Below are 15,544 nucleotides of genomic sequence, written 5' to 3'. Positions count from 1 at the left end.
AACAAAAATAGAGTGCAGCAGGAAAAATGCACAGCAAAAGAAATACGTAAAAAAACAGAACCACAAACACTGACCGTGTAACTCCACTGTGTTAATAACTCCAGCAATGATCCAACAACCAACTAAGCTGAGAGACAGTTAAATAGTACTCATTTGCTCATTAGCAGCAGGTGAACACGACAGTGCTCAGAAACAGAGGTGAAACTACTGCAGGACAAGACAGATGGAACAGGAAATGTAGACAAAATAGAAGTGCAAAACAGGAAGTAAACCAAAAACTGAACTCAAGGACTGACCTGACATAACAAATCATAACAATACCCCCCTCTCAAGGGACGAATTCCAGACGGTCCAGTAATCCGAAAAAAATAAGTCCAAAATCATGGGAGATTGGAGGGAGGACTTGGCAGCGGCTCGCCTGGCCAAGTGTCCCCAAAGCCAGCAGGGAAAAGTCAGGTGGCAGCTGCGAGTTGAACGCAGCTGGCAAGGAGGAGGAGGCGGACGTGAGCGGCAGTGGTGCACCAGCATCCGTAAAGACCCATTCCCGGGTCCAGGGCATTGCTGCTGACGGCACGGAGGGCGTCCATGAAAAGGCCACATTCGTGGCCGATGAAGCAGACCTCAACGAGGACGGTGCTCCAGAAGCCTGGGCGTTGCTGCCAATGGTGCAGAAAGCGTCCATGGAACGGCTATTCTCTTGGCCGATGAGGAGGAGGCGTGTGGGCACCAGGCAGGCGCCTCTGCAGCAGGCAAAAAGGGCGAGCGCCAGACGAGCGCTTCTGCGGCAGGCGAGATGGAGGTTGTGCAGGCTGCTGGGCAAGAGATCTAACTGGCTGCACAGCTTGAGGCGACGCAGAGGCCGACTGCACAGCTGGATGCGAGGCTGGAGCTGACTGCATAGCTGGAGGCAAGGCTGGAACCGGTGGCGTCAGACCCGTTTGAGGAGAGGCTGGTGGCGTCTGACCCGTTTTAGGAGAGGCTGGTGGAGTCAGACCCGCTTGACTGGCCGGTGGCGTTGGACCCGCTTGACTGGCCGGTGGCGTCAGACCCACTTAACTGGCCGGTGGCGTAGGACCCGCTTAACTGGCCGGTGGCGTAGGACCCGCTTAACTGGCCGGTGGCGTCAGACCCGCTTGACTGGCCGGTGGTGTCGGACCCGCTTGACTGGCCGGTAGCGTCGGACTCGCTTGAGTGGCCGGTGGCGTCGGACTCGCTTGAGTGGCTGCTCGGGCGAGCTTGTCGCTGACGTGGCTGCTTGGGCGAGCTTGGCTGGAGGTGGCGTGGCTGCTTGGGTGAGCTTGGCTGGAGCTGGCGTGGCTGCTTAGGCGAGCTTGGCTGGAGTTGGCGTGGCTGCTTGGACGAGCTTGGCTAGAGCTGGAGCGGGCTTGGCTTGAGCGGGTGTTGAAGCTGGAGCGGGCGTGGAAGCTGGAGCGTGCTTGGCTTGAGCGGGCGTGGAAGCTGGAGCGGCCTTGGCTTGAGCGGGCGTCAAAGCTGGAGCGGCCTTGGCTTGAGCGGGCGTGGAAACTGGAGCGGGCTTGGCTTGAGCAGCCGTGGAAGCTGGAGCGAGCTTGGCTTGAGCGGGCGTGGAAGCTGGAGCGAGCTTGGCTTGATCGGGCGTGGAAGCTGGAGCGAGCTTGGCTTGAGCGGGCGTGGAAACTGGAGCAGGCCTCCTGGCCGTGCTGGATCGTCCAAGCCACGTGAACAGAAGCGAGGTGGGCATCTATCATACCGTGACTGGGCTTCGGAGAAGGAGCAGCTGTCTGTGCTGTGGTCTGGTAAGGAGGAAGTCGACATGGGAAAAGTGCTGGGGCCTGATGCCGGCCTTCTGCTTCCATTATTTGGGACATCAGCAGGTTCCAAGCATCCACACCCTAGGGAGAGATGTCATCAGCTTCCTCTAACTCCTTGTCCTTGACGGGATTCCACCACGGCAATGTGGCAGCCTTCATCTCCTCACATATCCTCTTTTTTCCTCTCTTGCGAAAAACACACTTGGTTGGATCATTCCGTTACGAACGCTCAATGAGGTCGTGACCCGAAAAAATAGTTGACAGCCGGCAGCGTGCAAGTCACTAAGCATTTTGTGTACAAAGGGTACAAGGAACAAAAATAGAGTGCAGTGGGAAAAATGCACAGACTAGCACAGGGGAAGCTATGCATAAAAAGCTAAGCTAAAAAAACAGCAAAGAAATATGAAAAAAAACAGAACCACAAACACTGACTGTGTAACTTCACTGTATAACTACAAACAATGATCCAACAACCAACTAAGCTGAGAGATAAGAGTTAAATAGTCCTAAAGTGCTCATTAGCTGGGGGTGAAAAACATCTTCAAACTTCTGTTTTTTTATATAGGAGATGTATAAATGTTTCCAATATAAAAATCAACTCTTGCAACATGCATTTTCTTGCATCTAGATCAGTGTTTTTTGGCACAACACCAGCATCTCCCACAGTGCACCTTTGGCATGCAAAATAATACTGAAAATGTGATGCAACTCAGCTTTGCATTACGTGATTCGTTATTAGCGTTAAAAATGTGTCATGCATCCTTTTTAAAATCTGTGTATCGTTCGTTCCTTTGTTTTTCCATTTGAAACCAGCACTAAAAAACAGGCAACTACATGTTTCAGACTAATGTCTGTCCATAAAGAAGAGTAAAGAGTAAAGAGTAAAGAGTACTCACATGGGTCTCTGCTAATGAACTGGGGTCCGGGGCTCTGCTGGGAGGGAAGGGGGTTGGGGGTGCCCACCAGTTTGTTCTTGGCCATCTTGGTGTTGGCCTTGGCAAACTCTAGCCGGAGGGTCTGTGGGATCTCGGGATCAAACCGGACCCCCTGAGATGGCAAAGGGAAAAACAATCTTTTTTTTTAGCGTCGCTAAGGTCTCAAAGGAAACCCGACACCAAAAACAAAGTGAATCTACACAACCAGTAAGAGAGTTCACTTAATCCGCTAAACTGCCATAAAGTATAATAGAAGTAAGAGTCTTTTGTTTTAATGTGCACAAACTAAGACCACTGCTTATTGCCATTTAACTAATGCTGTTGTAAAGTTTTGTAAATATATTCATAAACGAACTGTACCAGTGCCAAAATCTAAAAAATATATATATAACATTTAATTTAAATAGATTTTAATATTAATCAATTATTTATTGCATGTGAAATTGTTTAATGAAATGTCTATTAATTAATAAAACACTGAAAAACAGTTCATATGTATACATACTGATAGATAAGTATATAATATAAAGTATATATTATTATTTATAATCCATATGGATGGAAGGATGGATTTGATTTATTTGTGACAAAATTATATTTTTTTGCATCAATTATATTGGTCATGAAATAATTAAAAAACAAATATTTAAGTCCTAAACAGGTCATATTATGATTTTTGTTATACGTTTAAAACAATTCCTTGTGGTCTACATAACATGTAAAGGTTGCACATTGGTCAAAATGTTTGACCAACTTTTTCAGTAGGCTTATCAAATGACCATGTCGAGGCGATCTACCTCATCTATATGCGTATATATACAGTACATATATATATATATATATATATATATATATATATATATATATACTGTATATATATATATATATACACACACATACATATATATACACCGACACCAGCAGATGACATGGCACCCCAAACCATCACTGATGGTGGAAACTTTACACTAGACTTCAGGCAACGTGGATCCTGTGCCTCTCCTGTCTTCCTCCAGACTCTGGGACCTCGATTTCCAAAGGAAATGCAAAATTTGCATGGTTGGGTGATGGTTTGGGGTGCCATGTCATCTGCTGGTGTCGGTCCACTCTGTTTCCTGAGATCCAGGGTTAACGCAGCCGTCTACCAGCAAGTTTTAGAGCACTTCATGCTTCCTGCTGCTGACCTGCTCTATGGAGATGGAGATTTCAAGTTCCAACAGGACTTGGCGCCTGCACACAGCGCAAAATCTACCCGTGCCTGGTTTACGGACCATGGTATTTCTGTTCTAAATTGGCCCGCCAACTTCCCTGACCTTAGCCCCATAGAAAATCTGTGGGGTATTGTGAAAAGGAAGATGCAGAATGCCAGACCCAAAAATGCAGAAGAGTTGAAGGCCACTATCAGAGCAACCTGGGCTCTCATAACACCTGAGCAGTGCCAGAAACTCATCGACTCCATGCCACGCCGCATTAACGCAGTAATTGAGGCAAAAGGAGCTCCAACCAAGTATTGAGTATTGTACATGCTCATATTTTTCATTTTCATACTTTTCAGTTGGCCAACATTTCTAAAAATCCCTTTTTTGTATTAGCCTTAAGTAATATTCTAATTTTGTGACACACGGAATTTTGGATTTTCATTTGTTGCCACTTCAAATCATCAAAATTAAATGAAATAAACATTTGAATGCATCAGTCTGTGTGCAATGAATAAATATAATGTACAAGTTACACCTTTTGAATGCAATTACTGAAATAAATCAAGTTTTTCAAAATATTCAAATTTACTGGCTTTTACCTGTATATACAGGTAAAAGCCAGTAAATTAGAATATTTTCCACTGATGGTGGAAACTTTACACTAGACTTCAGGCAACGTGGATCCTGTGCCTCTCCTGTCTTCCTCCAGACTCTGGGACCTCGATTTCCAAAGGAAATGCAAAATTTGCATCGTTGGGTGATGGTTTGGGGTGCCATGTCATCTGCTGGTGTCGGTCCACTCTGTTTCCTGAGATCCAGGGTCAACGCAGCCGTCTACCAGCAAGTTTTAGAGCACTTCATGCTTCCTGCTGCTGACCTGCTCTATGGAGATGGAGATTTCAAGTTCCAACAGGACTTGGCGCCTGCACACAGTGCAAAATCTACCCGTGCCTGGTTTACGGACCATGGTATTTCTGTTCTAAATTGGCCCGCCAACTCCCCTGACCTTAGCCCCATAGAAAATCTGTGGGGTATTGTGAAAAGGAAGATGCAGAATGCCAGACCCAAAAACGCAGAAGAGTTGAAGGCCACTATCAGAGCAACCTGGGCTCTCATAACACCTGAGCAGTGCCAGAAACTCATCGACTCCATGCCACGCCGCATTAACGCAGTAATTGAGGCAAAAGGAGCTCCAACCAAGTATTGAGTATTGTACATGCTCATATTTTTCATTTTCATACTTTTCAGTTGGCCAACATTTCTAAAAATCCCTTTTTTGTATTAGCCTTAAGTAATATTCTAATTTTGTGACACACGGAACTTTGGATTTTCATTTGTTGGCACTTCAAATCATCAAAATTAAATGAAATAAACATTTGAATGCATCAGTCTGTGTGCAATGAATAAATATAATGTACAAGTTACACCTTTTGAATGCAATTACTGAAATAAATCAAGTTTTTCAAAATATTCTAATTTACTGGCTTTTACCTGTATATATACAGTATATATATTTTTTTTAATTTGTATTTATTTACTTTGACATGTTTGTTAACATGATAAAGGTGTTTTAATACAAGCATGTTTAACATGCAGATTCCCTTTTTTCATGAAAACAATAATATAAATTGGTGTATTACCGGATTATGATGACCTGCATTGATTGGATTTTACATTGTGGAGGAGAAAAAAAGTCCTCCTTACTATCCAATATCACATTAAAGAGGTTGGTTTTGGCATCTTGTTTGTCCAGCTTCCCAACTCGTTTTTATACACTTTACTAGAAATACATTGACGCCAAACTCCGTCCCTTGCTAGCTTGTGTGTGCTAGCTTTCGGAGACTCATTTTGGTAGCGCAGGCAGAATGGAGCAGCACTATTATTGTGAAGACAGGAACTGTGCGGTCGGTCTTTAGACTTTTGAATGCAGGGTGTTTTTGAAATAAAAAGTGTCTCGCCTTCCTGCTGGTTGTTTTTTTCTTTACACTGAGCTCGCAGCAGCCAGCGTCATCCCACAAGGTCCTCAGGTGCCGTGAATGTCAATCAAGTGACGATCGTGACGTCATAGTGAAGATTGATGATCGCTAATTTTTAGGTCTATTTTTTCAATGCTTGGCTGGCGATCGACTGGCACACACTCCGCGATTGACCGGTAGCTCGACTAGATCTATGGGGCGATAGTCATTTGGTGACTACAGTCTGCACTGGACCGAACAGCTGGACAGGTCTAATAACTACATTATTACCTGTCACTTTTTATAACTCCTTATGCAGATCTGAATGCTTATTATTTAAATGTTTACCTAAGTTTGAAGCAAAGGTTTAAATACTAATCACCACATTTGGCAAAGCGTGTTTTAAAGCAGCTATTGTGGGAGTAGCGTGTGTGTGTGTGTGCGTGTGTGTGTGTGTGTGTGTGTGTGTGTGTGTGTGCTCCTTCAAGAATGGCAGTATGTGGGGTGAGTGACGTGAGTAAGTGAGTGGGCAAGTTAGGAGAGGTAGAGCTAGCATGTGCAGGAGTGTTAATAGCATCGTGGACGTCCGGTTGTGCCCTGTGGAAATTATAAATAAAGTGATCAAGTTGTAACTAATCGAAGGCCTCGTCATTCCGACCAAAGAGCGGAGCTTTACGGACCCATTGTGAAGTGAAAGGTTTTCCCCTGCTCTCCTCGACCACGGTCTGGGAGGAAAGGTGTAAAACAGTACTTACAACGCGGTTCCTACCTGTTGAAAGCGTCACCTTTATTGTTAGTTTTGAAGCCCAAATACCTCCATATTGCGCTTCACGCACCCTCTTTATTAACCAGTAAAATTGTACTTTTTTGCCTTTTTTCCTCTCAAAGATGTTATTACTTGTATGCACTGTGTGTGTGCGTTTTGACACACTCAACATCATGCGCCTCTTAGCTCTGTAGTCACCGCCACAAAGCGGCACTCAGATGAAAGAGTGGGACCGGTACTTTTCAAAGGTGGTATACTACCGATTTCAATTGATTAGTACAGCGATACTTTATTAGTACTGGTATATAGGGATGATACTCGAAACCAATTTTCCCGGTTGTTTGATAAGAAAAGAAAACCGAGTCCTTGGACTCGAATCCCTTTTTGAGAACCGGTACCCGTTATCGAGACCACTATAGTAAAGAAAAAGAGTTGGTTCTTTATTCGAATCCCTGGGAACGAATCCCGTCCCGACCAGAAATGCCCCGTGGGACATCACAAGAAATGACGTCACGTAGCTCAGTCATTAGGCGCAGATAGGGAAAGCAGAAAAAACAATGGACCGGAAAAAGCGCTCCAAGGTGTAATAAAGTTCAAAACAAAAGGTATGATCCAATGAATAACTTCACAGAGATTTGAGCAGGGTACAAACACATGACGAACACTTTTACGACCAACCGAAAACATAGCATTCAGGCTAGCAACGCACCTCCTTTACGGCAGCTGTCGCAACGTTCTTAAAGCAACCGCAGCACATACAAATATATACAACATATACGACATGATCTCCCTTTTTTAACTTTTGTTTTTCTTTCCTTGTAAACAAAACAAAATCACACTGTATATGTGTTGTCTGTCTAATTATAAATAATGCAGACGAGGCGTGTTGGCTGAGTTCTTGACGTTTACTTTCACAGCGTGCTCATAACCTAATTCTTAGCTGCCGGGTGACGACATGCAACAACACTTTTCGGGGCTACCGCGCATGCTCATCACTCCCGTTGCATGCTGGGTAGTGTAGTTGTTATATTCCCTAGCTCATAACATCACATCTTTCCCCCTATAAAGAAACAATGTTAACTCAATGAAGTGTATTTCTTTTTTTAGCTTTAACTTTTAATTTTTTAGCATTGTAACCACATTTGCAAACAACTTTTCTCTTCATAGAATTTTCTTTCAATAAAGAAATAAAGTGCGAAAATGTCAAAGCATCATAACAAACAGTTATGTTCCAATAGCAGCAGAAGTGCACTTTTTGGAGAGCTGTATTATTTTCAGTTTTGGGCCCAAGGGACTGATTTTATTTAACACTATATTATTATTTATACACCAATAGTGATCACAGAGACAGGTTGTTTTTGTGTTACTGTATATATTTGTTTTTCTGAAAAATCCCACTTAATATACTTTGGGTAACAACAGTCAATATTTATTTATTTTATTTTTTTAGGGGGGGTAACAGTCAATATTCATTTATTTATTAGATTTTATTTTTTTCTTATATAATAAAAGTGAGCTTTTGTTAAACCAAATACCATATATTTTTTTCATATACAACAACCTATCTGGACTCGATAAGAGAATCGATAAGGAATGGGTTCGATAAGAGGATTCGATAATAGGCTTGAACTCGATAATTTCTTATCAAACATCATCCCTACTGGTATACCGATAAAGAAAAAAGAAAGAGCTTTATTGACTACAACATCGGACTACAATAACAAACTTGCACAAAAATCTGGATAAATCTCGACCATAAAAGGGAAAATCCCTGACGTCACACTTGGGGAAAACTTCACAAATTGGACAATTTTGAAATGGCTTGGTTGGAGGAAATATAAAGGAAGGCAAGATTGTTTTAAAAATATGTTTGCCATGCCTCCATAGTTTAATTTCACATTTTCAGCAACTTATGCAGATCCCAAATACACAAAAACAGGTATCAATAGGTAAAATAGTTTGTTTTGCATAATAGGTCCCCTTTAAGTCTTTTGATCTGACCTTTTAAGGTTATATAGCATATTTCACAATTTTATTCCACATTTTAACAAAATATGTTTGAATTATCTTAACATTTAAAATTTGTGCAAAAAATTAGTGTAGTAAAAACTAAAACCAATTAATGTGTTCATTGCAATTGTATAACATTGTCAATAATTAAATTGTAAATATCCATCCATCCATTTTCTACCGCTTATTCCCTTCGGGGTCGCGGTATAATTGTGAAAAATCATTGAAAATATATCACTATTATATTTCATAATGAATTCATGTATTTATTAATAAGCAATGTGCAGTTTATGTCAGAATTTTTCAAAATGAAAAACATTACATAAATAAATACACTATCAAATAAATTACAAATGTAATGTAAATGTAAAAATGTCCTAAAATATTGATAAAAGCTCATGAAATAGAACTTTTCTGTTTCAAAGTACGGCGTTGTATTCAGAGGTGGGTAGTAACGCGCTACATTTACTCCGTTACATCTACTTGAGTAACTTTTGGGATAAATTGTACTTCTAAGAGTAGTTTTAATGCAACATACTTTTACTTTTACTTGAGTATATTTATAGAGGAGAAACGCTACTTTTACTCCGCTACTTTTATCTACATTCAGCTCGCTACTCGCTACTAATTTTTATCGATCTGTTAATGCACGCTTTGTTTGTTTTGGTCTGACAGACCTCCATAGTGCCTGCGTTTCAACAAATACAGTCACTGGTGACGTTCACTCCGTTCCACCAATCAGCTGCAGTCACTGGTGACGTTGGACCAATCAAACAGAGCCAGGCGGTCACATGACCTGACTTAAACAAGTTGAAAAACTTATTGGGGTGTTACCATTTAGTGGTCAATTGTACGGAATATGTACTGTACTGTGCAATCTACTAATACAAGTTCCAATCAATCAATCAAAAGTGTGAAGGAAAAAAGATCCTTTTTTTATTTCAACCGTACATCCCGTCAAAAGCCTAAAGACTGACTGCACAGTTCCTGTCTTCACAAAAAAAGTGCCGCTCCATCGCGCCTGCGCTTTCAAAATAAGAGTCTCCGAAAGCCAGCGCAAACAAGCTAGCAAGCTACGGAGTTTGCCGCCAATGTATTTCTTGTAAAGTGTATAAAAACGAATATGGAAGCTGGACAAATAAGATACCAAAAACCAACCACTTTCATGTGGTATTAGACAGAAAGGAGGAACTTTTTTTCTCCTCCATTTGAAAACGAGGACGTTATCAGCACTACTGTCTGATTCCAATCAATGCAAGTCATCACAATCAGGTAATACACCAATTTATATTCTTGTCTTCATGAAAGAAAGGAATCTATATGTGTTAAACATGCATGTATATTCATTAAAACACCTTTAACATGTAAACAAAAACGGCAAAATAAATAAATATAAATTATATACTGTATATATCAATGTATGTATATATATATATATGTGTGTGTGTATATATATATACATATATATATATATATATATATATATATATATATATATATATATATATATATATATATATATATATGTGCGTGTGTGTGTATATATATATATATATATATATATATATATATATATATATATATATATATATGTGCGTGTGTGTGTATATATATATATATATATATATATATATATATATATATATATATATATATATATATGTGCGTGTGTGTGTATATATATATATATATATATATATATATATATATATATATGATATGTGTGTGTATGTTACTCATCAGTTACTCAGTACTTGAGTAGTTTTTTCACAACATACTTTTTACTTTTACTCAAGTAAATATTTGGGTGACTACTCCTTACTTTTACTTGAGTAATAAATCTCTAAAGTAACAGTACTCTTACTTGAGTACAATTTCTGGCTACTCTACCCACCTCTGGTTGTATTGCATTGCTGTATTATAGTCAAACCTATGATTCAGGAGGATCAGTGTGGTTTTCGTCTTGGTCATGGAACTGTGGACCAACTCTATACTCTCGGCAGAATCCTTGAGGGTGCATGGGAGTTTGCCCAGCCAGTCTACATGTGTTTTGTGGACTTGGAGAAGGCATTTGACTGTGTCCCTCGGGAAGTGCTGTGGAGAGTACTCGGAGATTATGGGGTATTGGATCGCCTGATTGTGGCGGTCCGCTCCCTGAATGATCAGTGTCAGAGCTTGGTTCACATTGGACGCGTTTCCAGTGAGGGATGGACTCCGCCAGGGCTGCCCTTTGTCACCGATTCTGTTTACAACGTTTATGGACAGAATTTCTAGGTGCAGTCAGAGCGTTGAGGGGATCCGATTTGGTGGCTGCAGGATGAGGTCTCTGATTTTTGCGGATAATGTGGTCCTGCTGGCTTCATCTGACCAGGATCTTCAGCTCTCGCTGGATCGGTTCGTAGCGGAGTTTGAAGTGACGGGTATGAAAAGCAGCACATCCAAGTCCGAATCTATGGTACTCACCCGGAAAAGGGTGGAGTGCCATCTCCGGGTTGGGGAGGAGATCCTGCCCCAATTGGAGGAGCTCAAGTACCGCGGGGTCTTGTTCACTAGTAAGGGAAGAGTGGATCTTGAGATTGACAGGCGGATCGTTGCAACATCTGCAGTGATGCGGACCCTGTATCAGTACGTCGTGGTGAAGAAGGCGCTAAGCTGGAAGGCAAAGCTCACAGGTGCAAGAGACTGAATGAGTTTCCTCCGTCGGGTGCCGGGGCTCTCCGATAGAGATATGGTGAGACGCTCTGTCATTCCGGAGGAACTCGGATTAAAGCCGCTGCTCCTCCACATTGAGAGGAGCCAGATAAGATGGCTCGGGCATTTGGTCAGAATGCCCCCCGAACGCCTCCCTGGGGAGGTTTTAAAGGCGCGTCCGACCAGTATGAGACCACTGGGAAGACCCAGGACACGTTGGAGAGACTATATCTCCCAACTGGCCTAGGAACGCCTCGGGATCCCCCAGGAAGAGCAGGACAAGGTAGCGGAGGAGAGGGAAGTCTAGGCTTCTCTGCTTAGGCTGTTGCCCCCGCGACCCCATTTCGCATAAGCGGAAGAAGATGGATGGATGGGTGGAGGTGGTGGGTGGCATAAGTGGCATCACTCAGTCGTGTCTGATCCCAAGAGTTCTATTACAACCTATTGTTTTTTACCTGAGCGGTTACACAGTCACAATAGATTTTTTTAAAGACTAAAAAACGTCAGGGCCTTTACCTGTTAGTCTCCCTCTGCAGCCTTAGCGGCCAGTGGCTGTGAGTGCACAAAGCAAAGTCATCCCTCCACTTTCCGCTAATGCGCTATGTTCTCAGAACAAGGTTGTGCCTATTAAACCTGAGAGAGCATTGATAGCCTTCAGTGACATCATGCCAGCTTTGTGTCATCACGTCCACCGCCGCCACCCATCATCACGTCCACAGAAACAGAATATCACCTTAATCCACAACTGAGCCATTTATAGCTGCAACGTTCTCCCCCCTCCTTCCTTTCTTTATTTCTTGCACTTGTAAAAAAGGTAGAACTAAAAAGTGGCCACCTGATTGTAAAAATAGAAATGTCAAAGAGCTCTACAAAAAAACATGTAGTCAGTTGTCTAAATTCGTTGCGCTTCATCACGACTTCAAGGCACACAGAGGTATTTATAACCTCACTGCTTGAGAGAGAAAAGTTTTTGGTGTCTTAGCGCTTTGTGTCTATATCCCATTGTTATGTGCATTTTCAATCCAACATTAAAAAAAATATTCTGAATAGGCTAAAAATGTGATGCCACCCATCTTTAGATAGCTTAATTTAACATTAACATTGTTTTATATAGTTTTTTTAAGGTTTTCCATTAACTGGTTAGTTTCTTTTTACACTTGTGTGACAAGAATGCTAAAAAGTAAAAATTGCGTGAGACCCATCTTGCAAGGGGACACATATTTAAATTGCATTATTCGTCATTAACAATATGATTGACTGTTTTATCGTTGTTACTATTGACAGTGGTTAACTTCTTACTACTTCGCATTCTGCTTTTCGTATTGATTATGTACTTGTTGTCATTGCTTTGTCAGCCAGTCAGTCAGTTAGTTAGTTAGCAGAATAACTCAAAACGTTATGGGCAGATTTTCATTAAACTTTCGGGACATGTCCGAAATAGGATAAGGAACAACTGATTAGATTTTGGGCCTGATCCGGATCATTTCTGTGATGATCTCTTATGTTTATGTTACGAGTTTCAACTTCCATCTGTGTGTGCATGCGGCCCCGCCTCCACTGATGTATTCTGATGCCGTTTTGTGTCTTAGTGTCAGTCTTATTATGAAATCGTTTATCACATTTGACCGACGTTTTGCGACTTTAGAGGTATTTAGTTTATTTTAAGTTAAATTCCTATTTATTGTGTAGGTTGCTTTAAAAAAGCAACATGGTCGATTGTGTATCTGATTAAAAACAAACAACATGTTTTAATATGCAAATAGATGTTTGAAAAGTCTCTGAGAGCTCCATAGGGATGCATCTCATCCCCCCTAAAAAGCAGCACAATTCTCTGTGTGATAATATGGAAACAGGCTCACTATTGTTGGCTAATTATACAATTATAATAAGAATATACTGTATATTCAGTTCTGGTGAGAAGTTTACATACACAATCATGGGCTTGAATGTTTTAATAATTCTGAGCCCTTAATGTTTTATTTTTGTTATGGTCCTTTTTTCAGGATAAATGTTAATACGGGCAGCACAGCGCACAGTGGTTAGCGAGAAGGTACTCGGTTCCATTTCTGGACTGAGGGTCTTTCTGTGTGGAGTTTAAATGTTCTCCCTGTGACTCCGGGTAGTCCGGCTTCCCCCCCACTTGGGGTTAGGCTGATTGGCAACAGCCGGACATGTCCTCTTTTGCGGGGCTGTCCGGGCGGTGTTTCTTAAATGCCTCAAATGTCCGGCATTTTGAGTTAGGGTTGCGTGTATTTTTAATGTACGTTCAGGGTTAAGAAGGATAAAAACAAAACAAATTGTGCGCGCAGCAGCATTGGTGAGGGAGGGGGAGAGACAGAGAGAGTTGTGATAAATGCGCATGCGTCGTCAGGCTCTGCTTTTTATCGATAGATTTATCAGATTTCATTTTTTATTATCTATAGCAGGGGTGTCAAAAGTGTGCATTTTTGTAACATTTTCCTTGTTTTATTTGGCAAGTTGAAAGAACATGGCGCCAATATGTTTTTTTTTTTCAATAAAATACTGGAAAGGATAGAAATGTAGTTTGTCTCTTTTATCCGATTATTAATCGATTAATCGAAGTAATAATCAACAGATTAATCGATTATCAAATTAATCGTTAGTTGCAGCCCTAGAATGTGAGTGTGAATGCTTGACTGTTTGTCTGTGTTGGTCCTGCAATGAGGTGGCGACTTCGGCTTGCGGCTGGGATAGGCTCCAGCGACCCCAAGAGGGACAATCAATAGAAAATGGATGAATGGAATGATAATAAAATCTTCAATTGTTGTTATGTGCAAACGTTTGAATGTATTTTGTATGTTCTTGTTTTACACAGGATCAGAATTGTACCTATTATCTCATAATACAGTAAGTGGCGCTGAAGGTGCTGGAATGTCTTTTAACTACGAAAAGGATTACTAACTGCTACTAGTTACTACGAGGACTACTAATTGAGGGTTAACTAAGAGAAGGATAAAGACGTGTAATAGTAGAGTTCAGATTGTTTGTAGTTCATTAAACCAAAAATAAAGGAGTACAAGTGTACAGAAACATTGTTCGATGATAAATATGTACAGAATGTAGACCAGTAATAATATCTTAAATACTAAAGGAATAAAAAATAAACAGTGTAGTATAGGATTACATTTGACTTAAGCCTTGAATAATGACTGTACTAGGCATAACTTGTAGTCGAAACAGATTAAAATAATGCCTTATTCATCAATATGGTACATAATAATAATATTAGATTGTGGTTCAGCATTTGTCTACCTTAAAACTTGTAAACACATACAGTATGTTTGGCAATATATACATTTTAATAAACTACTAATTCTACCACAACTATTTAATCAGAATTATGTGAGAGTGTATGTATACATTAGAACCTGTATGTAAAATTATCACCCTGTACTGTACATCAGAGACAATCCTAGAGTATAAAAAATCCTATATAAAAAAAAATGTGCACCCTAATGACCCCATGCTATAAAACCCTTTTTGGTTTGATCAGTCTGGGATTTGGGTTTTGTTTTTTTGTGCTATAATTTTGTATTATTATTTTGGCAACAACAAACACATACTAAAAAAACACCAATTAATCCAAATGTACTTATTTCAGGGGTCTCGGTCGCAAATACAAAACCTACTAACCCAGGGAGCTGTAGAATATTATCACTCACTGCTGTAGATCCTAATACAACTGCAAATTTTCAATTAAAAAAAAAAGGACAAGACAATTTAAAAAAAAGAAGTATTTTTTGTGTAAAAATTAATTTAGATTTACATTTACATTTGTCATCTGTAATTTCTATAAATGTGCTCTGAATCCGGTACTTTTTTTGGCACCGACCAAATCTTGCCTGTCATACCGGGCTCAGATTCACCTAAAATCCAACGGTGCCATGTTTCGGTATCTGGGTTGCGCGTGACGTCACGCCCAGTTGCAGACTGAGCAAGGGATGTAGCGATAAACAGTAACAATTATAACCGCAGTAAAACTCCTGGCGGTTAGTATTACCGTTTTCAATGAGGTTGATCGAAAAACCATGATTGATAACTGAACTTTGATAAACTCACAGACTGACAGGCGCTAGCTTGATAACATTAAAACAGCGATATTAGCGCCTTTCCAAATTAAGAAACAACGTACGTAAATATAAACTAATATAAATACATTGCTGTCTGAGCAATTAAG

General features: G+C 40.7%; 1 protein-coding gene across 7 annotated transcripts in view; it reads right to left on the bottom strand.

The window, feature by feature from the left end:
* Nucleotides 1-15,544, bottom strand: part of LOC133605874 (RNA-binding protein with multiple splicing-like) — an 85,106-nt gene that overhangs the window by 42,788 nt on the left and 26,774 nt on the right. For all 7 annotated transcript variants that reach the window (XM_061959214.1, XM_061959213.1, XM_061959215.1 and 4 more), the window contains one exon: nucleotides 2,687-2,837. In XM_061959214.1, coding sequence (XP_061815198.1) covers nucleotides 2,687-2,837 — 151 coding nt within the window. The remainder of the gene's footprint in view (nucleotides 1-2,686; nucleotides 2,838-15,544) is intronic.

The sequence above is a fragment of the Nerophis lumbriciformis genome, linkage group LG05 (assembly GCF_033978685.3).
Source record: "Nerophis lumbriciformis linkage group LG05, RoL_Nlum_v2.1, whole genome shotgun sequence".
NCBI lineage: Eukaryota > Metazoa > Chordata > Actinopteri > Syngnathiformes > Syngnathidae > Nerophis > Nerophis lumbriciformis.
This window is presented reverse-complemented; position numbering and strand designations above follow the sequence as displayed.